Here is a 26,615-nt window from a genome sequence, read left to right as displayed (position 1 = left end):
GATCCAGTAATCACACTACTGGGTATTTACCCAAAGAATGTGAGAACACTAATTCAAAGGGACACATGTACCCCTATGTTTATTGCAGCATTATTTTACAACAGCCAAACTATGGGAGCAGCCTAAGGGTCCATCGACTGATGAATGGATAAAGAAGAGGTGATGCATACATACAATGGAATATTATTCAGCCTTAAAAAGAATGAAATCTTGCCATTTTCAACAACATGGATGTATCTAGAGAGTATAATGCTAAACGAAATAAGTCAGAGAAAGACAAATACCATATGATTTCACTCATACATGGAATTTAAGAAACAAAACAAATGAACAAAGGGGGAAAAAAGAGAAACCAAGAAACAGACTCTTAACTACAGAGAACAAACTGATGGTCACCAGAGGGAGGTGGTGGGGGGATGGGTGAAACAGGTGAAGGGCACGAAGAGGACACTTACTGTGATGAGTACTGAGTGATATATGGAAGTGTTGAATCACTGTATTGTACAACCGAAACTAATATAACACTATGTTAACTATATTGGAATTAAAATAAAATTTAAATTTAAAAAAGGCTGAATAGGGACACCTGGGCGGCTCAGTTGATTAAGCGTCTGCCTTCAGCTCAGGTCATGATCTCAGCATCCTGGGATCGAGTCCTGTGCCAATCTCTCCGCTCTGCAGGTAGCCGGTTTGTCCCCCTCACTTTCCTTTGTGCTTGCTCTCTCTCTCAAATAAATAAATAAAATATTATTTAAAAAAGCTGATTATCATCTATTCTAGGTTGTTAGGTACATTTACTGTTTGTCCATCCTAAATATGTCAGCCCTCTTTTTTGAAAACGTATAAATTAAGAGGGACTTGGTTTGTGAAATTTAACCGGTAGTTGAGATAAAAAAGAAAACTCTATCATGCCTATATTTTCTATAGAAGAGACTTCAGTTTTATGCAATAGGTGTATTCCTAAAAAGCAGGATAAGCAGTGAATCTTTGTAAAGACTAGTAGCATTTTATTATTGACAATGATCTTAAAGGAAGTCCTATACATCATATTCTTCTAGCTATAAAATGTATATTGAAGATAAGGATACGATTTTTTTAACTATTATTTGTTATACTATTATTACCCAATACTATTATTGCATCCGAAAGTATTTAACAATTCCTTGGGGCACCCGTGTAGCTCAGTTAGTTAAGCATCCGACTCTTGATTTTGGCTCAGGTCATGATCTCAGGATCATGAGATCAAACCCTACATCGGGCTCTGTGCTGAGTGTGGAGCCTGCTTAAGATTCTCTCTCTCCCTCTCCTTCTGCCCCTCCCGTCAGCTTTAAATCTTCCTTAGTTATTTCATAAATGTTTTTATAGTTGTGTATTGAGTATAGCATGAAGTTCATATTACATTTGGTTGATATCTTGTTGAGTTTTTTAAATTTCATAGGTTTTCCTCCTCCCTGCTTCTTTGTATCATTTATTTGTTTTTGAAACCAGTGTTATGGGTCAAATTGTGTCCCTCTAAAATTCATGTCATAAAGCCCTAAGCCCCAGTACCTCAGAATGTGACTGTATAGCTGACCTTTGAACCATGTAGGGATTAGGGGCAACAACTCCCCACACAGTCAAAAATCTGCATATAACTTTTCTTTTCTTTTTTTTTTAAGAGAGAGAGAGCAAGCTGGAGAGGAGGAGGGGCAGAGAGAGAGAGTCTCTCTCTCTCTTTTTTTTTTTTTAAGATTTTATGTATTTATTTGACACAGAGAGAGACAGCCAGCGAGAGAGGGAACACAAGCAGGGGGAGAGGGAGAAGCAGGCCCCCCTGCTGAGCAGGGAGCCTGATGCAGGGCTCGATCTTAGCACCCTGGGATCAGGCCCTGAGCCGCAGGCAGACGCTTAACGACTGAGCCACCCAGGCGCCCTGAGAGAGAGAGTCTTAAGCAGACTCTGCACACAGCATGGAGCCCGACGTGGGGCTGCATCTCACGACCCTGAGATCATGACCTGAGTCGAAATAAAAAATGTTAAGAAAATCATAAGAAAGAAAATCATAAGGAAGAGTAAATGCCTTTACAGTGCTGTCCGTACTGAAAAAAGCACATGCATAAGTGCACCCATGAAGTTCCGACCTATAGTGTTCAAGTGTCAACCATGTTTGGATGAAGGTCTTTAAAGATGTGATTATGGCTGAATGAGGCCACTAAGGAGAATCCTAATTGGATATGACTGTGTTCTTACAAGAGGAGGAGATGAGGACTCAGACGTGCACAGAGGAAAGAGGCTGTGAATACAGGGTGAGAGCCGTCGTCTATACACCAGGCAGAGGGGCCCACCCTCTGGCTCTGGATCTTGGACTTCCAGTCTCCAGGGCTGTGGGCAAATAAATATCCGTCCGTTCAGCTCCCAGCTATGGTGCTTTGGTTATGGCAGCCCTGGCAGTCTAGAACACAGACATTTGTCCTATCGAAGTTCCCGGGTTGTGGATTTGCCTGGATTTAACATGTTGCTTGCCTCCTCTATTCTTCCTGTAAGCCAGCGGTTAGATCTGAAGGCTGGAATTGGTCCAGGTTTGATTTTTGGTGAGCATACTTGGTGTGTCCTTCCTGTTGTATGACATCAGGAGGCATGTGAGGACTGAGTGTCTCTCCTTTTCTGATGTTCAGAGTGATGAGTGGTTTCACACCTTGGTCAGCCTGATCTCTCCATTATCCATTTCCCACCAATTTTTCACTTAATGGGTGAAGAATCAATGTCAAGATACAGCATTTCACTGGGGCTGTAAAGTGACAGCATTCTAATTCTGTCATTCCTGGTGCACTTAATTGTTGAGATCCATTTGTAAAAAAGAACCTTGTCTACCTGTTTGTTCAGGAAAAGCGGGTGAAATACACGAATGCTTCCTTTTATTTCTACTTTTCAGGAGATTGTGTTAGTTCTCTTTCGTTCTAAGATGATCAAGGAAGTTTTCATTTTATTCTGTTTTGATATCATTAATGAACATATGAATTTTAACACTTTGATAGGGTTTAATCCATTGGAGTAATCATTCTTTATGATTTTTTTGTCCCTTCTTTGGCCAGTGGATGCCCAGTAGCTTCTAATGATTTCCTTGTTTTCTGCTATTATTTCTTATTGAAGATGTTCCAGGATGACCTTGCACGTGTGCTGACTGAGACCTGGAGTCGACCCTGTCTCCAAGGGGCCTGGTCCTCTGTGTAGAGAGCCCAGTGTGGGAGCCTGGTGCCCTTGCTGCCCTGCTGGTCATTCTTCCCAGGCCCTTTTCGGGAGAGAACACATCTGTTCTTGTTTTAAAAGAAAATATCCATCATGGATTCATATTGATATTTCTAATTCTCATTTTACTTCTTCATTTCACATTGTGGTTTTTTTTCTCCTATTGCTGAAAATATTAGTTCCTAATGACATTAATATGATTACAGTATTTTTCTCTGTTTTTTAAATATGTAACATAGACTGCTCTACAACACTAAACGGAGATCTTCCTTATTTCTTCATCTGGCTGCCTATGGATGGACCGGCTCGGTCTGCCCGGTCCACGCTGCCGGGTAACCGGCTGCTCCCGGCTCTCTGTTCTTTCATTAGTGCTGCATGATCCTGTGCGCATGTCATTTCCTGCTTTTTCCATTTCCTTGGGATGGGCCCCTGGGGGGGTGTGAGGCTGGAGGAGAGGTTCACGTGCAGTTTCTTAGACGTTGCCAGGTTCCCCGTGGCGGAGCTGTGCTGGTCTGTGTGAGCACTAGTAGGGCACGTGTGCACCTGCTTCCCTGTGGCCCCACCGACAGACTGGGTTCTCAAACTGAGTCTTCATCCGTTTGTTGGCAGTTTGTCTTTTCATTTCTCCTTGGAAACAAATCACTTTTTAAAAGAAAACTAAGAAAGGATACTTAAAATTTTACAACATGCCAGTACTCTACTTAAACATGAACTATATAAAAGCTGCCTTAGTGAGGAAATCTTCCTGTCCGAAAGCAGGAAACTGAGTCACACTGATGAGGGAACTCAAACCAGAGGCAGAGAGGGGACTCAACCCCAGGCTGCGTGGCTCCAGCCTCCCGCCTCCCCCAGTGTGGGTGCGCTGCGGGGAGTAACGTGACTCACAGTGCTGGCGTGCTAGGGGAAGGCCCATTTTCCCGTCTAAGGCATAGTGCAGTCTGTGTTAAAGCAAATTCAGTGCCGCGAGGGCACGTGGTGGATTTTCAGTGTTGAGTACATGCTTATTGGTTGGTTCATTCATTTCGTCGATTGTATTTATTGAGCACCTACTACATGCAGGTACACTGTCAGGAGCTGGAGACTCACGGCCAACAAGGTGAGTGGGGCGTCTGCCTCCAGGGCTGGTTTATCTTTCTAGACTCTCAAAAGAAAGTTTTCTACAAATTGTTATTTTCATACTGAGTTTAATAACTATGTAAATCTTTCTATATAAAGGCATTAACATACAACACAGTCTCTTTAGTTTCCTTGATTTTATTTATTTTGCTATGACAATTTGTTCTTCGGAGAAAAACTCCTATTACTTGCCTGTTGCTGTTCCTGAATATAAGCCTACTGGTATTCTGACAAAACGTGTTCGTTTTCTCTTGTGTAGTTCATATACTATTCATTATAGTTGTATTTATGGGTCTGGTAGTTACAGGAAATTAAGTAATAAACACAGTGCTTCTATCTTATTAAGTGGTTGTCTGTGGTTAAAGGGCTTTCTGATTAGTAGTTAGCTGTAACTCCAATTTCCTGTTGTGTTAGTGGAACCAAATGTTCTGCATAGTATTTTACTAGATGTGGAGAAGTTAGATGTAATTTTAGATTTTTTCCCCACTGTTTATTGTCATGAATGTGTCAGCATGCCCCCTGTGGTTTGTAATGTGTTTGAACACACACAGGGCACATCCGGATCTCAGACCTGGGTTTAGCCACGGAGATCCCGGAAGGGGGGACCATCCGAGGAAGAGTGGGGACCGTCGGCTACATGGGTATGTGAAAGGCTGCTTCCAGATCCTTGTGCTTTCTGTCTGGGCGCCCGCGTCCTCACAACACAGAGAAGTTCTAAGCCACTTGGAGGGAGCACGGGTAGTGTTGGAAGTCTGTGCCTGGCCAGTGCTGACCCTGCAGGGGAGTCCTCCTGGCTGCCCTCCTGTCTTACAGAGACCAGGTGTGAGGCCGGCAGAGGTCATGCAGCTGAGTGAGGGCAGAATCAGGGCAGGACGGGGCCCACACTCTGCTGCTGCCACCATCCTGGGCACACTGGCCCCTCTGGGCCCTCTCGAACTCGTGTTCCCCTGGTTATTGCAAAGCCTCTGTGCCTGTGAGGCCCTGGCCTGGGCTCAGCTCCCAGCCCGGCAGTGCCAGCCTGACCCAGGCATGGCCTCTGACATGAGGGAACCCGAGGGCCTCCGCAGAGTCCTGCAGGAACATCCCATGCCCCACTGTGTCTTCAGTCAGCTGCTATGGGGGGGTCAGTGCCCTCGGGGCACCTGTGGGTGTGGCTCTGCGTGTCTGAGGGAGCACCCTGCTCAGGAGGCAGGGTCTGCCCTACAGCACCAGTTCCCCACGTGTGCTACTCTGTGGCTGCTCATTTCATTCCCCGGGGGATAGCACAGACTGTTTCCAATAACCCGTTTGTTGAAATATAAGTCACATACCATGAAATCCACCACTCGGAAGTGTATACTGGAGTGGATTTCAGCACGCACACAGAGCTGTGCAACCACCACCACCAGAAAGAGACCCTGGGCCCATGAGCATCCCCTCCGGCCCCGTTCCTGCGGCTGCTTGCCTGCTCTGTGTCTCTACCAGTTGTCTCTTCTGCCTGCTTCATGTAAATAGGATCCACACTCTTGGGCCTTCTGTGTCTGTCTTCTGCCCCTTAACACATTTCCAGGGTTCATGTTGTAACAAACATTAAGTTTATAATGTGTTATTTGGAATTAATTACAAGAAAATTTAAAACCAAAATTTAATTTAAATTTCCCTGTATTTGTTATGTAGCTCCTGAAGTTATCAATAATGAAAACTATACATTTAGTCCTGATTGGTGGGGACTTGGCTGTCTGATATATGAAATGATTGAGGGACATTCTCCATTCAGAAAATTCAAAGAGAAAGTCAAGCGAGAGGAGGTGGACCGAAGAGTGAGGAAGGACACCGAGCAGTATTCAGAGAAGTTTTCGGAGGACGCCAAGTCCGTCTGCCAGATGGTGGGTCGAGCTCTGGGGAGGTTGGGGTGGAAGCCCTAGCTCACTGGGGTTGTTTCCACTAGCAGTCTCCCTGCCACACAGCCAGCAGTGAGGAGAATGCCACGCGTCAAGGCCTTGCCTAGGAAACGACGTGATTGGGCTTCCAACCAATGGGAGCGAAGCAGAGCAGTGCCTTGTTTGATTCTCAAAAGGTGCCCCTGAGAGGGAAGAGTGGTGCCAAGGTCGCTCATTTCCTGTCAAACTAAAGATCAAATAGAAGCTTGTTTCTTAGGAACAGTGAGGTTTTTCTGTCTGCCTGTATTTCTTTCCTCTTTAACTGGCTGCCAGGGATCATGGTCACGAGAGACACCCCGACTTGATGGGCCGCCACATGTCTGCCACTTTCCTGGATGTGTTAAGGGCCCCATGAGGCTGCGTGTCACAGTGGAGAGAAGAGAAGAGGACAGAGACTGCAGGGCTGGGGGCAGACAGAGCAGTGGTTGAACCGTGGGTGGTGGAATCGTAGTGGGTTATGGGAGGATGCAGACGAGAGGCTCAGGGCAGAGTCATGAGTCTGGAGGCAAAGGTGTGAGCACGGCTTGTTGGAGCCATGGCCCCTCTCACCAGAGTTGGAGAGTCTGGGAACGCACGGAGAGGAAAGCAGGACTGGCTGGTCATGAAGAGTTGAGGGGGAGAGTGGGGGGTGGGGACGGACAGAGAGGCAGGCTGTGGGTCCTCAAGTGGGTGCCTGTGGGAACCAGCAGCCGCGTACCCGTTACTGAAAGCGTCAATAACTTGGATGAGTCTCGGTGGCTGGAGATAGCGATTTTGTTTCCCCTTCCCTGTTGTTGCCATATGTGCAGTGATGAATGTTAGTGGCCTGTCACAAGCAGTGGGGACCAGGCTGGCCTTCCTTCCCGCCAGCTCATTCCGCGTGGAGCTGGTGGTGGTTAGCCAGCTCTTCCAGGTTTAATAGCTTTCTGGCTGAGCTGCTATTTGACCGGTGCTTGCTACCCACCAGACACTTGGATAAGGGCTGCAGGGATATAAAGATATATGTTGGAAGTACAGCCTGCCCCTAAGGAGCTCACAGATTAATGGCAGGCCTAGAACAAACATGAAAAATAACTACGGTGAAAAAGCAGAATTTGATGGGTGCCATAAATGAGAGAAACAAGGGCTCAAGGGTTTTCAGGATGGAGAAATGCTGTGTTCTGGTAGGGGTGCTGGGGAAGGCAGGCGGTGCCTGAGTGAGAACTAGGGTTGGGACTCCGATCTCTGGCTTGCAGGTTGTGCTGGGGGCCACATCTCGGCTCCCCGCACCAGGCTTCCCTGTCTGGCCTCTGGTCTCTCATCTATGACGTTTGCATGGTGATAACCTGACCTTCACAGGCTCACTGGGAAGGGGCGATGCAGGAGTGCGTGTGATGTGCCTGGTGACACACAAATCCTCAGTAGTTCCTGTGAGCGGAGACAGCTGGCTCTTGGAGAGTGGGTTCAACCCCAGCAGACGGGGACTGGAGGAGAGGGCATCTCAGGAGGCAGGGGGCATTTGGAGAGGACAGCATCTGGGGGCAGGGATGGTGAGCCGGGCCCCCTGCCCAGTGCACTTGCAGAGGGGGCGCTGCAGCCCTGTGTGTGGCTCCTCACCCTCTCTGCTTCTCCTCTGCCTGGCACCTGCTCCCAGCACGCTGCAGCCATGCCTAGTGAGCATGCAGATGTGGTGTGAGGTCAGAGTGTGGCACTTGTGTAGGACAGAACAAGTGGCTTTTCACACCAGCCCAAGCAGGTGGCCAAAGCGGCGCCTGACATGTGGACATCTGTCCGTAGTTTCTAAAGTTCTATGATGTATTGCCTCCTCTGACCCTAAGAGTGGACTTCTAAGGGGTTTTTCTTAGCCTCACAGGTTTTTTTTGTTTGTTTTTTGTTTTATAATAATATTTTTTATTATATTATGTTAGTCATCATACAGTACATCCCTGGTTTTTGATGTAAAGTTGGATGATTCATTAGTTGCGTATAACGCCCAGTGCACCGTGCAATACGTGCCCTCCTTAATACCCATCACCAGCCTATCCCATTCCCCCACCCCTCTCCCCTCTGAAGCCCTCAGTTTGTTTCTTAGCCTCACAGTTGAAAGATTAAGAGTTTGATTTTTTAAAAGATTTTATTTATTTATTTTAGAGAGAGATAGAGTGCGCGGGCGAGCACTTGTGTGGGGGGAGGGGCTGAGCAAGCGGGAGAAGCAGACTCCCCACTGAGCATGGAACCCCCGACCCTGAGATCACGACCTGAGCTGAAATCAAGCGTTGGCAGCTTAACCGACTGAGCCACCCAGGCACCCCTAAGAATTTGATTTTTGTGATAGCCCATAACGGGATGTCAGTGGGCAAGCTTGAACCCAGGCCTTCTGACCACAAGTACACGGCCATCTGACTGGTGTGTGTCAGCAGCAGGCTTGATGATGGAGTCCTGGAACCTCTGAGACGCTGGGACTTTTCAGATCTGTTTTTAATGAGCAAAGCATGCCAAGAATAACTGCCCTGAGCAAATCTTGTCGAGCCCTCGCCCTGGCGAGGTGCGGGGGCTACAGCAGCGAGTGGGAGTTCCCAGGCCCTGCCTCTGCAGGTGTGGGTCCAGCGGGAGGGACCGGCCCTGAGCATGTCCCCAAGTGATGGCGTCACGCCAGGAGGGACGGGTGTCCTAAGGGAGCATGCTCCGAAGTAGGAAGCTGGAGCCCGGCTCAGCCAGACAAGGGGTCTTCTAGACAGAGGGTATAGTGCGTGTGCAGGCCGTGAGACGGTGAGCAAGGGTGTGTGTGTGCTGCTTTGAGTCTACACAGTGAAGGCTGCAGGGGTGTGAGGGCCGGTGCACACACACCAGGCACAAAATGTGCTCGGCTCTTTGCCTGGGAATTTGGTTACTCTTCAGAAGAGCGGTGGGTGCGGGCTGCGAGGTGAGGCCAGGGTCAGCAGATTTCTCCGTGAGGGGCCAGGTGCTTAGGCTTTGCTGGTCCCTCGCAAGGCTGTTGAGCTCCACCCCCAGAGCGCAGCAGCACCGGCCAGGCTGGGCTGTGCTGAAACCTTGACGAGGTCAGGCCCGGCCCTGCTTTAGAGCCTGACCTGTCCCGTGTTGCTCTGAGCACAGCCAAACCTTTCTGACTGATGATAACTGTGGATGAGGCCCTATTTGGTGAAAATTATGAATATATGAGTAAGGAATACTTTTGAAAGAGATGCTGTCTGTTCATTTTAAGAATATACAATTTCTAGAATTTGGTTTGCCGAATTTTTGCCTCATATGAGCTCCTTGGTGATCTTTTTAAGGGATAGATTAAAATAGTCTCTATTTATAAATATAACATTAGAATGGTGTCTGTGAAGTTCTTGACAGTTCCTATTTCTTTTAAAAGAGTCCCCTAATTTTTACATGGCTAAAACTTTTTCCTTAAGGATTTACTTAGCCAACCTTTATTTGCTGGTAGCTCAAAGGCTGTTATATTAGTTCCCCTCCTTTTTGAAGCGTCGTCTCTTCTAAATTTGTGAAATGTGAATTAAGGAGGTTTGGGCGAAACTTTGAAATTTGAGTAACTTTGTTTGGATGGAAGTGCTTTTTGCCACCCCTGATTCTTTGCTTATTATTATGGAGACTTTCCGAGTTCTCTCTTCTATCCTATGAGCTTAAATTGACTCCGTTTCTGCCTCTTGCATAGTTACTCACCAAGAATCCCAAACAGCGGCTGGGCAGCAAGGCCGGAGCAGTGGAAGTAAAAGCTCACCCCGTGTTCAAGGACATTAATTTCAAGAGGCTGGAAGCAAATATATTAGATCCGCCTTTCTGTCCTGATGTAAGTACGTTGCCCAGACAGGAGCAGGGTGTCCAAGAAAATGGATCCACAGAACCCTGTGATTTTCTAGCAGATACAGGGCCACTGGTACCACCTGGCTGTGCTTCTGCTCGGGTGCCCCCTCCCAGCCTCTGGCTCCTCACCACACTGTCCTCACAGGTCCCCATGGGCCTTCCTGGCAGCCGAACCTGGCTCTGCCCTGCTCGGAGCCCCGGCACCACCCCACCGCCTCCTCGGCGGGCCCTGTAAGGCCTTCCATGTGACAGCATCCCCTTTCTTGTGTCAGTGCCAGCACACCCACCTCTGTAGTCTGGGAAGCACTTCAGCTCTCCGTGTCTCCAAGGTCCTGGCTCCATGCCGCCTGCAGGGAGCCCTGGAGGTCACCTGAGCTTCTTGTGAGCCTGCCGTGGAGACCTACTCAGGGGCCAGGTCCGCGCGCTTAGCACAGGGCCCGGCTTGGGTCAGTCCTTGGTGGGAACACCTGCAGGCAGGATATCCCTGTTGAGGAAAGCAGAAATGAACGGACAGCAGTCTGTCCTTAACAGAAATATGGAGATAATTCTGCAGGACATGATGGAACTGAGGTGTACAATTGAAACATTTTTAGTTGCGCAAGTCAGGACTTACTATGTTTTTATATTCCAATATGTTGTAGTTGTAGCTCCTTTCTTTGAATGAGTTCACACACTGCATGTTTACTGAGCGCCTACCACCTGCTAGACACAGATGGAGGCGTTAGGACCCCAGGGAGCACAAGAAAGCAAGGTCTTGCCTGGTGTCGCTTGCTCCAGCCCGCAAATGTGGGCAGCGGAACAAATGACGAACGGAGCGAACCACTGGACAGGGATGTGCACCCCAGGGACTTGATGTGGGCCATCAGGTGTGAAAGGAGCAGGGAAGGCAGTCTTCTCCAGGGAGCGGTGATGACTCCCCTTGCTGTGCTCAGAGGCCTGGGGCAGGGCCTGCCAGGTCGAGGCTCTGGGGCTGACTTTCCGGGTATTCTACTGAATGTAACCAGAGGAACTGTGGGGGCCCGCTGACAGGGGCGTCCCGTGGTAACGGTCAGGCAGTCTTGTCCGGGGCGGGGGGGGTGGGAGGACAGGGTTCTGGGCCTTCAGCCTGGGCTCAGTCCTCACCAGCCTTCCCCTGGACTGTCTTCTGGGTGGGGCCCCCACTTGCTTCCATGGCCCCGCTGTGTGGGGACTGAATGGGTAGCAGCTGCTCTGAGGTTGCAGACCAGCGGCCTACAGAATGGCCCTTCTTAGATCATGCAGGTTCCCGCCCACGGGTAGGGCGTTTCTCAGAACTACCGGTGCGTCCTGCACGATCATGGTTTGGCTGGTAGCTGGACTCCTGTGTTTACGTTCCTGATTTCTAGGAGCTCAGGTGGCTGCGCTGGAGGAGGCCATGGCCCAGGCCCGGACGCCCTGCTGGCTTGCCCCCGAGGGCAGCAGGCTGGGGCTCCTGTCCCAGAGGAGGGGCGGCTGGAGGCCACTAGATGAGCTCTGACAGGAGGTCAAGAAGCGGGACTGCCCTTTTTCACTTAGACTCTGCATGAGGCACTTCACATGAAGGAGGCCAAGGGTTCCATGGCTTTCCATCCCTCCTCTGCCTGTCACCCATTTACCACTGCAGGAAAGGGAAGGGTGCGGGCCTCGGGAGGTTTGCGGACCAGAGGGCATCCACGGGGTCTGTGACTGAGAAGAGCTCCCGAGAGGGAGGAAAAGGCTTCAAATACAGTGTGAATGCATCGATTTCACACGCGCTGCATTCTTAGTAATTAAGGAGACTAAGAACGACTCCAGTAATCCCAGAGCCAACGCCTCTTTGTTGTTGGTGCACAGCCGCACGCCATTTACTGTAAGGACATCGTGGACATCGAGCAGTTCTCCACGGTGAGAGGGGTCTACCTGGACACCACAGATGACACATTCTACAGTCAGTTTGCTACGGGCTGTGTCTCCATCCCCTGGCAGAACGAGGTACTGCCTGTTTGTACTGGGTACAGCACCAGGAGAAAAAAATCCTGCCCTTATGCGTGCGTGCGTGTGCATGTGTGTCTGTGTCTGTGTGCATGCGCCTGTGTGTGTGTGCGCGTGTGTCTGTGTGCGTGCGTGCGTGTGTGCGTGTGTCTCTGTGTGTGTGTGGGTGGGTAAGATTATGCAAGGCAGCTGCCCTGGTGCCTGCACAGGAGAGGGACAGTTCACCACCCTGGGTCCCACTTTCAAAGCGGGCCTGGCCCGTGCCCAGTCCTTACCTGCTCTGGGGGGTGCACTCACAGGGGGGAAAGAGAGGCTGCATTCCCTACCCGAGCATGGGAACGGGAGTGGCCCCGTGTGCCGAGCTGGGTGTCGGGCAGGAAATGGCTGACCGACCTCGTGATGTCTCTCCCCTTTTCTGTCCTGCTCTTGTGTGGACACAGATGATCGAATCGGGTTGTTTTAAGGACATCAATGAAGATGAGCCTGAAGAAAACATGGTGTTGAATGTGGAAGAGAAAATGTATCACTCGGTTCCCAAACCGAAGAGAGGCTTCTTCTGCAGACTCTTCAGGAGAGGGGTAAGGGTAACAAGCATTTTGTTATTTGGGGTGGTTTTTTTTTTTTAACGGGATGTGTTAAAAGAAAAGAAATATTTCACCAAGGTAAAAACTTTCTTATCTCAGCTTTCTTATTAAGACATTTCACATAATTTAAGAGCTCTAGCCCTATGGTGCGATTTGAGCCCCACCAGAAAAATCCTCACTATGTCGTTTGCTGTTGGTGTGAAGACTCACAAAGGAAAACAGGCTCGCCGGCCTGCGGCCCAGAGCCTCCCTCATTGAGGCGGTGCGCGAGCTCGCTCCCAACCGAGCGTCCGGTCGTGGAGCAGCTACGTCGTGTAGATCGCCGTCCCCACTCCGACTTGGCCACGGGTCCCTCCAGGGCCTGCTCTCGCACGGGACGTGGGAGAGCGGCGCCGACAGACTCCCTGGGGTAGCATGATACTAAGGATGTTTTCCCTAGTGAAGGTTTTCTCCTTGGACCAAGGCATCGCCCTGCTTTGTACCCTGTATGTTTGCGAAGACTTTATTCAGAGGTTGTCCACTAACATTTAAGTCCCTCTTTGCTCAGCATGAAAAACAAGCCTTAGGTGAGAAAGTTCTGTCAGGCCGCGTCCACCAGGACCACATTTCCTCGGAGAACGGGGGACAGGTGTGGATTAGCGCCATGGGTCTCCCAGGCAGCCAGTCTCTCCATGCGCAGGAAGTCCTGCCTGGACATGCCCCGCACGCCAGCCCACCCTGAGCAGGGGGAGCCGGTCAGGGACAGTGCAGCCGCGGACGTCACGGTGCAGGATGGGCCGCTCTGTGCTACCACGGTGCTGACAGGAGGAGCCCGGGCCTCGTTCCCTTGCAGCGCTCGGCTCGGGTCATGTAATTGCATTGAGTGTGCAACAGAGAAAGCGAACCTGAGATGCTCTGTGTGTGTGTGTGTGTGTGTGTGTGAACTGAGCATCCTCTGTACCTTGAGGGGAGTAAGAAGAAGTGTGGAATTCAGCCTTAACGTCAGTGCCCTGGCCCTGTGGTTGTAAACGCTCGTGTGCACCCCAGGAGAGTGGAGCGGGCGTGCGTTTGTAAGTGACCCCGCCGCTCTGCCGTGTTGCAGGGCTGCATTAGCGGTGGCCCCAGCGAGAAGGAAGAGCTGCCCACAAGTCTGTGACCACTCACTGCAGAGCCCGACCCCAGCGCCAAGGAGCCTGTGCTCAGCGTTCCATCCCATCTGCGAGCCGCAATAAACAAGCGACATAGCTTAACATGAGCCGTATGTGTCTGCGGATTTCTCTATATCCATACCTGAATTGTGTTTTCACCAAAGCCGGGTTGAATAAAAAGGCACTTGAGGACTGCCCTGATGCCCAGAAGCCCCTGGTGTGGACATCTTGTGGTGGGGGTTCAAGTGCCATGTGTGCCCACAGAGAGGACGGAAGAGTGGGCTTGGGCATCAGCCCAGCAGTGTCCACAGCCAAGGGTCCTGTTCCTCAAGCCCAGAGTGTCCTCCAGTGCCCACTGAGGCGGGAGGCAGGTGGGGCCCTGCTTTCCCCAGAAAGTCTTTGCCCGTTTGTGTCCACACTGACAACCACTCACTTGCCAAGATTCTTCTGTGTGAGGTGTGCGCGGTCCTGTGTGCGCGTCTTCGTGGCACTCCTGTGCACGCTCTGGAAGAGGGTGTGTGGAGGCCCCCCGGGCCAGGGCTTGGCCGTCGGTGGCTGCTCCCCCAACTCCGGCAGCCTGGGAGTCTCCAGGACTGTGCGGTGCAGCTGGGAGACGCCTGTGCTTCGGTTGTAGGCGTAGAGCCCCCTCCACGGCACCGACTGGCACTTGGTGTAGGAGCTGGCTTCCCACACAGGCTAAGGGATGCCGGGATTCCAAGGTCAGGAACTCCTTCCCTCCGCCAGGACTGGCCGCAGAGGAAGGTGGAGCCCCTTCCGCGTGGTGGGAACGTGGGCTCTGTTACTTGGCGCCCACGGGCATTGTGAAGATGGGGGGGGGCATGCAGATTCTGCAGGGAGGCGGCGGTGTTGCTGGCTGACCAGGGGCCCCAAGGTGCAGAACTGGGGCTTCCTCCCATATCCGCATGCACGAGGGCTGCAGCAGGGGCTGGGTGAGAAGCCGGGGGCCAGACCTCAGTGACTTTCACCAAACAGCAAGGACTTGGTCTGGATATGGAGACCCCGCCACCCGGCACTTCCGGGAGTGCTGGTACAACTGTGTGCATGTTCACGGCAGTCTGGGGCACAGCAGCGATTCGGAGGGCCAAGGGCGCTTGCTCTGTACCGATATGGGGGGAGGGAGGAGTTACCTTGGGGTCCGGGGACTTTATTTTAGGGATGGCTTCTGTTCAGATGGCGGCCCTCATCTCGGTTTGAAGACAGCAGGAGGTGGGGGATGGAGACCCAAGGCCTTTGTAAGGCATTTAGTAGAGCATTTGGTCTGTGCTACCCGCTCAGTAAATCTGTTAGTAATTGTGGAAAAGTAACGTATGCTCCTCATAAACAATGCAGGACGGTTTAGAGAAAACAGAAATCCGGGGCGCCTGGGCGGCTCAGCAGTTGAGCGTCTGCCTTCGGCTCAGGTCATGATCCCAGGATCCTGGAATCGAGTTCCCCATCAGGCTCCCTGCTCTGCGGGGTGCCTGCTTCTCCCTCTCCTGCTCCCCTTGCTTGTGTTCCCTCTCTCACTGTCTCTCTTTCTGTCAAATAAATACATAAATAATCTTCGGTTTAAATAAAATAGAAATCACCTTTATTCCTACCACCTGCTTATATTCTGAGACCTTCCAGACCTGTTATCAGTGTGGATACAGGCGGGGTGCGCTTGTCTGCGCGGTTCCTGCTCCGTCACCACAGGGCAGAGGCCACCTCACACAGAGCCCTGGGCAGGAGGGACCCCGGGGGGCCGTCTGTGCCTGTGGGGCACAGCTCCAGGAATCAATTAAGTCCTTTGCCGCCACCCTTTTTTTCTGCTTAAGCTAGTCTGAGTTGAGTGCCCCCATGCCCGAGGGAAGCGTCTTGACTGAGACAGCAAATCTGGGAAAGGGTTTTACAAACTGGGACCTTCACGTATTGATATGTCATCGTCTTCCCCCTCTGGTTATAAGCAAGCACATATTTATCAAGGAGAGTTTTGAAATTAAAGTGAACACAGTGAAAAATTCATCTTTAATATTGGCCACTATCCAAAGATAATCCCTATCAGCATTTTATTCTATATTTACGTAACCTTTATTTATTTCTTGCCATGTCACTTAAATATATCTGGCTCCTTGGGGCGCCTGGGTGGCACAGCGGTTAAGCGCCTGCCTTCGCCTCAGGGCGTGATCCCGGCGTTATGGGATCGAGCCCCACATCAGGCTCCTCCACTATGAGCCTGCTTCCTCCTCTCCCACTCCCCCTGCTTGTGTTCCCTCTCTTGCTGGCTGTCTCTATCTCTGTCCAATAAATAAATAAAATCTTAAAAAAAATAATAATAAAATGGGATTAATATATAGTGCATATATAATTGCCCACATATTTAAAAAAAATATATCTGGCTCCTTAATCTTTTACTGCACATTTAGGACATCATTTATCAAACAGTCCAAACAATCGTTGCTTCCAGTTTCCTTGTTATTACAAACACCTGTGGGACGGACAGCCCTGTACGTGCATCTTTGTGCACATACGTGGTATTTTTAGGATAGATTTGTAGCAGGGAATCCCTTGGTTAAAGTGTGTGAACAGGGGCATCTGGGTGGCTCAGTCGGTGAAGCACCTGCCTTTGGCTTAGGTCATGATCTCAGGATCCTGGAATCGAGCCCCATGTGGGGCTCTCTGCTCAACAGGGAGCCTGCTTCTCCATCTCCCTCTGTGATCTCTTTTGCTCTTGCAAAATAAATGAAATCTTTAAAAAAAAATAAAGTGTATGAACAGCTGGTGTAACCCGTATAAGAAGGAGCTAAAGGGATTACAAATGGCTCTGGCTGGCAAGTGTTTCCCCTGAGATGGGCAGCAGTGGGCCGGAGGAGTGCTGTTTTCTTTGTAAGCACTGTGTCTGACTTGTTCTTTTGACCATGTCTGTGTATTATTAAGATAAAAATAAACATCGCGTTGTGAAAATTATTTGTTTTCCCTAAATAAAGCACAATTACATTATAAAAAAGATGTGTGGGCATTTTAAAAGAATATATATATTATATTCCGATGTGAACAAATTGCCCTTCTGAAAATTTTAAAAGATTTCCTTTCCCACCAAAAATGTCTAACAATTCCCTGTTAGTTTCACCAAAAACTAGATTTTTCTCTTGTTGAAGAATTTCATTAGAAACAAAGTGTTTCTTTTTCTTTTTTTCCTGTGGTAAAATATACATAAAATTTACCCTCTTAACATTGTTAAGTGTCCAGTTCAGTGGCATTATGTACATTCATGTTGCCGTGCGGCCGTCCCAACCGTCCGTCTTGAGAGCTGATCTTGTGAATCTGACACTCTGTCCTCACTAAACAGTAGCTGTCCATTCTCTCCCCGGCCCCAGGTGCCCACTGTCCGCTTTCTGTCTCTCTGAATTAGACTCCCCTAGGAGCCTCCTATAAATGGAATCATATAGTATTTCTTCTTTTTCACTCAGCATAATGTCCTCAAGGGTCATCCGTGTTCTAGCAGGTGTCAGGATTCCCTTCCTGTTTAAGGCTGATTAACATTCCATTGTGTGACGGACCACCCGGTGTTTCTCTGTCCACCTGCTGACGGGTGCCTGGCTGTTGTGAATCCTGCTTCCAGTTCCTTCAGGTGAACACCCAGAAGTGGGATCGCTGGGTTGTATGGGAACTCCACTCTTAGTTTTTTGGGGAACTGCCACACTGTCTTCCACAGCGGCTGCCCCAGCCTGCGCTCCCACCAACACGGCACAGGGTTCCAGTTTCCCCACCTCCTCCCGAACACATTTCTAATGGCTCCTTGGCATTATTCTAATATATGAAAGTACAGTTGTTCCTACCAAAGTCTTATGGTTGGACACTGATGTTGTTCATCATATTAATATTGCTTCCGGAACATTTTGGTGCCTCTGCCCCTGAATGCTTATCTAGTAATGTCCCTAGAGCAGCACTCCCACGTATTTGCTAAGTCACGTGGTTTGCGTACTTACAGCTTTTGCGAATGCTGCCAAATGACTCTTCAGAAAAGTGATTACGAATTTACTACAACGAGCAGTTTTTGGAAGCCCTGTTTGCTTGTGTTCTTACCAATCCTGGCGAGTACTCTCATCTTTGCTCGCCCTGTCTTAAGTTCTCGCTGAACCGTGAGCGTACTAATTTTGAGGTTGCTGCCAGTGCTCACCTTAGCTGCAGTGTCAGTGTCAGGACGCGGGGACCCAGGCACAGCAAGTGATCACATCACCGCCTCCCATCCTGGGTCTGTGCTTCCTTGTCTAGAAAGTGAGGTGTGTGCAATAAGAAAGATTTCCCTTTGGCTCATTCTTTGAAGTCTCCAGACTTGCTTCTCTTATATCCTGACTCTGAGTTGAGCCCGTGGCCCTCTGCTCAAGCAGGCGCTCGCCCCTTTCTCTCCTGCTTCCTTGTGTTATTCCTCTTGACTGCAGGCAGCTGAGTGTAAGTGAAGTTCTTCGAACACTCTGCTTTGTCATTAGGACACATTCCCCCCCTTCTCTGTGGGAGCAGGAGCCCAGCGGAGCCCAGGTTCTGCTTGTCCTGGGTCATGGCCCAGCATCTCCTTAAGTCACACTTTTAAATAGGAAGTGGAATTTCCAGTTGATCATCTAATAAGGAAACAACTGGACTTTAGAGGTTTTGCTCAGGAAAGAACATAGCTCTCCCAGCAGAGGAAATATGACGCCCCATGTCAACCTTGTTCATTAATACAGCAGTCAAAGCCAGCCGGTATCTTCAAGAAGTCTTCCTGACCCTCCTCCCCAGGCCCATTGAAGGGCCCTTCCCTGGGCTGGAGCTTTTAGCAGCAAATCAAAGACACGGTCATAACCTTTGTGATGTTCTTAGTCTAGTTGCACAACCACCAATGAGCAGGATGCTGTCTTAAGTCCGTCTGGGCTGCTGTCCCCACCTGGCAGAGAGCAGAGAGGGGAAGCAAGCTCTCTCTTGACCCTTACAAGGGCACTAACCCAGTCGTGGGGGTCCACCCTCTTGACCTCATCTAATCCCAATTATCTGGGTCATGGACAGTTAACATGAAGATCTGAAATGAGATATGACTGAACCAAAGAAAGATCCCGAGGAAGCTCCTCATCCCGTCCACGTACACTAAATTACCAGGGTCCCCAGGGGTAGAGCCTGTGACCAAGAGCACAGCAAGGGGACACAGATAAGAGGAACGAGACCAGCCGAGGACAAAAATGAAGTAAACAAGAAGGAAACAGAATCAGAGAGAAAAGGAGAGATATTCTGACTTTGCATTCTTTGTGAAATGCATTTTAAGTACATCAAAAGTCTTGTAGTATGAATTTGAATTATACTTTGAATTAGTATAAATTTGAATTATGTGTACCTACTGCCACTGAACTGTCCACTTAAGAATGGCTAAAATGGGGGCGCCTGGGCGGCTCAGTCAGTGAAGCGTCTGCCTTCGGCTCAGGTCATGATCCCAGGGTCCTGGGATGGAGTCCTGCATCGGGCTCCCTGCTCGGCGGGTTCTCCCTCTATGCCTGCCCCACATCCTGCTCTGGCACTCACTCTTGATTAAATAAATAAATAAAATCTTTTTAAAATAAACAAAAGAGGGGCTCCTGGATGGCTCAGCTGGTTAAGCGTCTGCCTTCGGCTCAGGTCATGATCCCAAGGACCTGGGATTGAGCCTCAAGCCAAGCTCTCTGTTCAGTGGGGAGCCTGCTTCTCCCTCTCCCCCTCCACCCCTCCCCCCATTTGTGCTCTCTCTCTCTCAAATAAATAAATAAAATCTTAAAAAAAAAAAGAATGGCTAAAATGGTCGATTTTATGTTCTGTGTATTTTCCTACAATAAAAAAGAACGAAAATAATATAAGCTCCTCATTGCCCGGCTCTGTGCTCTGCGAGGCCCAGAAGCAACGATGCCCCCACAGTGATGAGCACACCTCACCCAGCTCTGGTTTCTAAACACCACTCTCCACTAAAAGGAGTCAGGGCTCCTTAGAGAAGTGGCTGATTCCCGGTTTGAGGAGGGAAGGATGTGCTGGGAACATCTTGTTGTGACATAACATAAGAAAGTGCTCAAGAAATGATGGGACGTGGCAAAGGGACACAGGAGCTACCTTGAAGGGGCTTCTGTTGAACTGGGGACGATTCGAGCTTTAGCAAAAGAATAATGAGGAAACTGGTTATGACGTATAATTTTTAAGATTCAGAGAACAAAAGGAAGGGTGGGGATGGATGTGATATGGGGGAGGAGAGCTCTTCCTCAGCGATAAGTGCCAGGCGCTCAGGGCAGAAGAAACGAGGGAGTTGCAAGAGTCACCACTTTGCAGTTCTCAGCCTGAAAGATGACTCAGGCCAGGATCTTCAAGGGATGCCAGACCCACGGGGGGAAGGCTTTTGGGTGATGGGACATTCTCAGAGGTCCAGAGAACTCCAGGGAACCACCGCAAAGGACTCACTAATTATGGAGGAAAATGTGCCTTCACGTTGGAGAGATCTGGCAGTCACCACCTTTACTGAGTGACCAAACCCCGCCGCACTGAAGACAACGCACTCCAGGACAAGCCCCACCTGTGAAGCCTCCTTCCTAAAGGGCTGCGTGGACCCTAGCTGACCTCCACCCCATAGCCGTCCAATAAAATATGTGACTCACATCTGTCATCTTTAAAAAGTAAAAATAAACTGCTTTTAACCATTTTTTAACTCAATATACCCAAATATTATTTCTACATGTAATCAGTATACACATAATGAGATACTTTACATTATTTTGTACTATGTATTTTACACTCAACAGCACATCTCAATGCAGAGTTATTACCTTTCAAAGGCTTGATAGCCACATGAGGCTGAGGTGTGGGGCAGTGCAGCCACACCCTTACTTTCCAGGTGATGGAAAATGCGAGGGATGCAGGAACAAGTCAAACCACACCACCAGGAGGCAGTCAAATTCACAAGCGAGGATGTTCCACGAGAAACTGGCTTGGATACTTTAGAAGGTCGATGTCATTTCAAAAACAAGAACAACAACATAGGGGAAAAATCCATAAAAAGCTATGACAACCAAGTGCAATGCATGGGCCTTGATTGGACCCTTCCTTGCTTTAAAAACCTTACAAGACACACTGGGGCCATGTGGAAATTTTTCTCAGGGCTGGATTTTAGGTGATGTTAGATAGTTATGTGAAAATGGTATTGTGGCCATTGGTTTTGGAGACATCTCCTGAAGTATTGCAGGGTACAGTGTGACAGTGTCCTCAACTCACCTTCCAGTGATCAGAAGAGTGAAAGAAAATATGACAAGATGTTAACAGTCGTTGGATATAGAGGGAGGTATACCGGGTGGTCAGTGTCCCGCCGACTTCCTGTATGTGTGGGAGAAAAATGAAAAGTGCGCTCAGTCTGCTGCATGGAGACCGGGTTTGGGGCAGCAGGAGTGGAAGTAGGGAGCCCTGTGGCCGCCAACAGTGGCTCAGGCAGGTTGCGAGTGTGGAGATGGAGGAAGGGGACAGGTCTGTACTATACCTGGATATAGAAGCAACGATTCATTACAGCTCTGCCTCAGCCACTGGGCGAGGAGCTCCCTAGGACAGGGACTCCTTTATATTCTAGTTAGCCAATTAAATGAATAAATACTTCTTCAGTGTGGTAAAATAGATGCATTGGCCCAGAAGGCAGCATCATACGTGATGAGAGTATACCCTGGAGGCTTTCACGTCAACATCAGGAGTAAGAGAAGGATGGCCACTCTCAACTGACATCCTATTTAATGGGTATAGGAGGGGCTTCCACATACAGCAAGAGTGGGCAAGGGAAGACGGATCTACCTTCCTGATGGAAATAACTAATAAAAGCTAGACAAATATAAACACCAAGAGAGTAAGCACCTTTCAGGGATGAAAGCCAGGACAGAATGGGAACCCAGAAGGATGAGCCCCACACCAGGGCTCCCCTGGCTGTGGAGGGACTGGAGGTCCTCAGACACCTGAGAGCCTGGGCTAAGTAGCCTCTTGGGGAAGGGGAACAAAAGTTAAATCCAAAGCATGCCAAGACTGGGGCCACAGGCGGTTCACTCTCCACTTTGGGGTCTAGCCTGCCCAAGAATAAGGGTGAACTGGGGGTAAGGCTGCTCTTGGGTGGCCCAGAGGACTTCACAACTGCAATGTGGATTAAGACAGCCTGGGACTTCTTGGGTCCCAAGTTGCCCAACATTGCAAATAAAATCTTCCCTGGAGGAAGACTATACCTTAAGCTCCAAATTATTCTATAGTAATTTCCAAATAGCATGTCCAGTAGACAATCAAAGATAACCAGGGACATGAGATGAGACAATACGAATGAGAATTAGCAGACACTACTCACAGGAGAAACATCCCCTTAGAAGCTCTGGGAGACATAAAATCTTCAACAACTGCGTGCATTATGTCCAAGGCATGAAGAATTCAGTGGGGAACTAGAAACTGTAAAAAGTGACATGGCATACTGTAGAACTGAGTATAAATTCTAGGACAGGGAGCTACAAAATTCTAGAACTTAGTGTGTAAATGGTTTAACGACAGAATAGAAACAGCCAGGAAGAGAACTAGTGAAGTAAGTGAGATGAAACTATCCGGCATAAAGCACTGACAGGTACAACACCAACGAAGGAGAACAGAAGATAGGATAGATAGGTGAGAACACCTAGCATACATTTACTCAGAGCATCAGGAACAGAGAGAGGGAGCAGGACAGAAGAAATATTTTGAGGTAATGACTGAGAATCCTCTAAGCCATGAAAGTCATCAAACCCAACTAATTCCAAGCAGATTAAATGAAAAGAACCCTATTGCTCACCAAGCCAGGAATGACCCACACCACAGACAACACACGGGGCAGGGTACACTGGAGCTCGCTGGAGAAACACGGAGGCAGACGGCCCTTAGAAGAAGCCCCTGTCTCAAGCTCTTGCTGTGTGTTAGCCACGGTCACTGGAAGCACCCCAGGAGACGGGGCCTTGCTCCCTGTCATCGTGCGTGTTTACGGGGACTCGATGGGAACAGGGAGCACCTGGCTGGCCATGCTGCACTGGCAGACTTCAGGCTCTGGGCAGTGACTGTGCTGCTGAAAAGAACATCCTGATCACAGACATTTTTCACCAGGGATCAAGCACCCCAAAGCTTCCAGAACGGGGATCAGCCAGCCTTTCGAGCCCTTCCTGCTGGGCAGCTGACTGCTACATCACCAATCGAGCAGGGTCCCCGGGGTCACTGTCAAGAGGCCGGCTTGCACACTGAGACATGGTACAGCGCAATGAGAGAGAGCCAAAGACCACGAGAAGCTGTTAAAAGCAGACGGAAGGGCAGAAAAGACACATCATGCTCAGAGGAGTGATCATTAAATCAACAACTGACGTGTCAACAGCCAGAATGAAAAACAGAAGACAGTGAAGTCCAGATCCTTCATCTGCTGCAGAAAGTATCTGCCAACCTTGAATTCTATGCCCAACCAAAAATCCATGGAGAATGAAGGCAAAGTAAAGATTTTTTCAGATAAGCTGAAACAGAGGTTTCAGCAATAAAAGGTCCACTAAAAGCGACTCTATAGGGTGTTTTCCAGGTGGAAGAAAATGATCCCAGATGGAAGATAGGAGGTGCAGGAGGGAATGGAGACTAAGAAAAACGTAAAGATGGGAGTCAGTTTGAACAAATGCTGAGTGTGCAAGCCAACAACGACTGTGTGTCTTCTGCGGTGCGCGCATGTACTTACGTAGAGTTAACGTGCGTGGCAATGACGCTCTCAATTGGAAGAGCCTTCAGCGGAGACGGGCAGGAGCCTTGAAGGCACTCTTGGGAGCTCTGAGCCCACTCACCTTGTTCCCTGTGGCTCTGCCCCACGTCCCAGGGGCTCCTGCCCGCTTTGGGATTCAGAGTGGGTGCCCCCCCCAGCTGCAGTGCACCCCATTTGTGGGGGACTTTGGGTGCTTTAAATATCTCCCTCTCTCCCTGTCCAGGATCATCACAAGTGTGTTGCTAGGTTTTCATTTTTAGCTCCCCACCCAGACCTATTCTTTTACATTTTCCCCCCCAAATAGTAACAAGTTTGTTGCAGAAGAGTTGAAAAATACAGAACAACACAAGCATTAAGATTTAAGTCACCTTTAACTTCCTTGTTCACAGAGAGTCAGTTACAGACTTAATGTACGTGTTGTTTTTCTCTTTCTTAAAAAAAAAATAAAAAGGGGTCCTGCTATCCACGGTGGTCTGCTCACGCATCGCACACCTTTGCCTGAGTCACGAGCGTTCTCCTCAAACAGGATTTGAACGGCTGCATGGTTTCCCGTCATGTGGATGTACCTTGATTCATTCAGCCGCTCCTTCTGTCGTTCCCACGGGTTTGTCCTCAGTGTTGATGTCACCAGTGACCATCCTCACGCATACGTGACTGTTTCCCTAGGGTAACTTATTGAAGTGTCATTGTGTTCAGGGACTCTGCCTGTTTCTAAGGCTTTGCAGACACCAGGCCGAACTGCCCACCCAGCTGTGTTCATCTTTAATGTCTCTGATCTGTGACAGTCCCTTTCCATCAGGCTCTCTTTGTAAGATTTCCTGTCAGGATTATAGTAAGTTCTGGGCAGATGACTTTCCTCCTGTCCTGGCTGAAGCAGCCAGCAGCTGTCGTGGGCGAATAAGGTCTCATGACTCAGCCTCTCCGGACTGGCTGGAAACTGGGTTAGGAGCATATAAACAGAGTGATCAGAAGAACCTGTAACTTAAACACAACAGAACTGCTTCTCTTTCACATGGTCTCCCTCGGCCAGGCTGGTGCGGCACCTCCACCCAGGCTCCCCCCAGCCCTGTCCTGCCAGGATGTGCTCTTCATCCTCGTGACACAAAATGACTTCTCAAGTGCCAGCCAACAGATCCCCATTCCAGGCCGCAGGAGGAAGAAGGTGTGTCCCTTCCTTTTAAGGACACTTTCCAGAAGTAACAGCCATCACTTGTGCTTACATCCCACTGGCCAGAACTTTTTAAGTCACGTGGGTATCACCAGCGGAAAGGAAGGATGGGAAATGTATTTTAACTAAGTGGAAAAGTGCCCATATAAAACGTCCTATTGCTGAAGTCCAGAGTGGCCATTAGGTGGCAAGGGTACTACTTATTGTGATGGCCGAATTGTGTACCCCTCATTCATATGTTGAGTCCTAACCCCAGCATCTTGGATTGTGACTGTATTTGGAGATGGGACCTTTACAGAGGTGATCAAGATAAAATGAGGTCTTCAGAGTGGGCCCTAATCCAATATGACCCATGGGTGTCCTTATAGGAAGAAGGGATCAGGACTCAGATTCACACAGAGAAAGACTATGTGAGGACAAGGGAGAAGACAGCCGTCTACAGGTCAGGGAGAGAGGGCTCCGAAGAACCAACCTGCCCACGCCTGGATCTCGGATTTCCAGCCTCCAGGACCAGGAGAGGATCCATCTCTGTGGTTGGAGCAGCCTGGTCCATGCAGCTTTGTTAAAAGCAGCCCCAGAAAACTTCCCTTTTGCTGTGTAACCAGCCACCTCCTGGCTTACCAGCACACAGCACCGCACAGCTGCTGCGGGTCAGGAATCTGGGTGCCGTGTCACAGCAAAGCCTGCAGTCAGGTCCCAGCCGCCCCTCGCCTGAAAGCTTGGCCGGGCAAGGACCCACCTCCAAGCACACGTGGTATTGGCAGGAATTAGTTCCCTGTGGGCTGTTGGACTGAAAGCCCCGTTTCTCACTGACTGTTGGCCATGTGGGCCTCCGGAACAGACACAGCAGGCTGCTTCATGAACGTGTACAGGCCAAGAAAGTAAGAGAGCTGCAAGACTCCATCTTTTGTAGCCCAGCCCCGGGAGCGCCACCTTGGCCTTATTGAGTTGGTTACAAGCAAGCGACCAGGATCAGGCCTCACTCAAAGGGAGGGGACTATACGAGGGCAGGAATAGCATCAGTATCAGGAGGGGGTCCCTGGGGTGTCTGCGGACCAGCGCCTGACAGTCTAGAGCCCCACCATTGTGCCTGCTGTACCTGAGGCATCAGGGAACTGGGACCTCGAGGCTGGTGGCATATTTCCTGAAGGGGGCCCTGTCGCTGTCCCCTCAGGGGCAGTGCTTCTGTGGTGCTGCTGGGCTTCCCTTTATCCCACCACCGGGGACGGCTGACCACCAGGAGACAAGGTGGAGTTGTGGCCTGTGGGCCCGGAGGAGGGCGCTGTCCTGGGTGGGATCTTGAGGGCTCATATTGCGCGCATCATCTAACCCCCTGCCCCCCAGGCAGCTCTCTCTGGGGCTAACCCCTCCCTGCCAGGCGGGCGGGACGCTGCCCCTCGATGCCCGACTGTCCTCTGTAGTCCTCCGCGGGCACATCGACCTCCCCTCCAGGGGGTGAGGCTCTGGAGCCCGGGTCCCTTCTCCAGGGTCTGCCCCACCCTAAGCAGGAGGTGTCCTACAGACCTCTGTGGAGCGGGGGTCCTCTCCTTGAAGGGAACCCGTTAGGGTCGGGCAGTCGTCCTTGTAGGTGCCGCTTCTGGGGTCAAAGCTGCTTCTCTGCGGGCAGCAGGCACTGACCCGGCAGGTTTTTAGCCCCGCGCCTGCCCTAGGCCCTCCCTTGCCCTCCGCTCCCCCTCCCGCGGCCGACTCAGCGAGGGACGGCGCCTGGGCTCCCCGCCTCCCCGCCGGGCCCCCCGGGCCTGAGGCCGGCGCAAGCACTCCGCCTTTCCTCCCCGCCGGGAGAGCGGGGCGGTCCGGCGGAGCCCCTCCCTCAGCCCGCGCCTCGCTGGGGGTCTCCGGCTCCCAGCCCACCGCCCGCCCTCCCCGCGGCCCCAAGCAGCGGCGACAGGGGTTCCTGCGCAGGGGGACCTTCCCTGACGCGCCCTGCCCCCGCCCTCTTCCCCGCGCCCCCCCTCCCCCGGACAGGTGCTT

At 50.2% G+C, this 26,615-nt stretch overlaps 2 protein-coding genes across 4 annotated transcripts in view; one reads left to right on the top strand and one right to left on the bottom strand.

Annotated features, from left to right (window-relative positions):
- The window catches only part of GRK4 (G protein-coupled receptor kinase 4), a 97,412-nt gene extending 82,215 nt beyond the window's left edge, over positions 1–15,197 (top strand). For 2 of the 3 annotated variants that reach the window (XM_034672196.1, XM_034672195.1), the window contains 6 exons: positions 4,893–4,982; positions 5,998–6,206; positions 9,898–10,032; positions 11,877–12,014; positions 12,455–12,592; positions 13,680–15,196. In XM_034672196.1, the coding sequence (XP_034528087.1) occupies positions 4,893–4,982; positions 5,998–6,206; positions 9,898–10,032; positions 11,877–12,014; positions 12,455–12,592; positions 13,680–13,733 (764 nt within the window). In that variant the 3' untranslated portion in view covers positions 13,734–15,196. Of the gene's footprint in view, positions 1–4,892; positions 4,983–5,997; positions 6,207–9,897; positions 10,033–11,876; positions 12,015–12,454; positions 12,593–13,679 lie in introns of all 3 variants that reach the window. The other variant, XM_011221440.3, reaches the window with a different exon arrangement.
- An 8,610-nt stretch (positions 15,198–23,807) lies between these two features.
- The window catches only part of LOC117804332 (collagen alpha-1(III) chain-like), a 4,286-nt gene continuing 1,478 nt past the window's right edge, over positions 23,808–26,615 (bottom strand). The window contains exons 3-5 of the mRNA XM_034670986.1: positions 26,148–26,612; positions 25,723–25,884; positions 23,808–24,392 (exon numbers count right to left, since the gene is read on the bottom strand). Of these exons, the coding sequence (XP_034526877.1) occupies positions 24,096–24,392; positions 25,723–25,884; positions 26,148–26,612 (924 nt within the window). The 3' untranslated portion in view covers positions 23,808–24,095. The remainder of the gene's footprint in view (positions 24,393–25,722; positions 25,885–26,147; positions 26,613–26,615) is intronic.

Source organism: Ailuropoda melanoleuca, chromosome 11, assembly GCF_002007445.2.
Source record: "Ailuropoda melanoleuca isolate Jingjing chromosome 11, ASM200744v2, whole genome shotgun sequence".
In the NCBI taxonomy this organism is placed as follows: Eukaryota; Metazoa; Chordata; class Mammalia; order Carnivora; family Ursidae; genus Ailuropoda; species Ailuropoda melanoleuca.
This window is presented reverse-complemented; position numbering and strand designations above follow the sequence as displayed.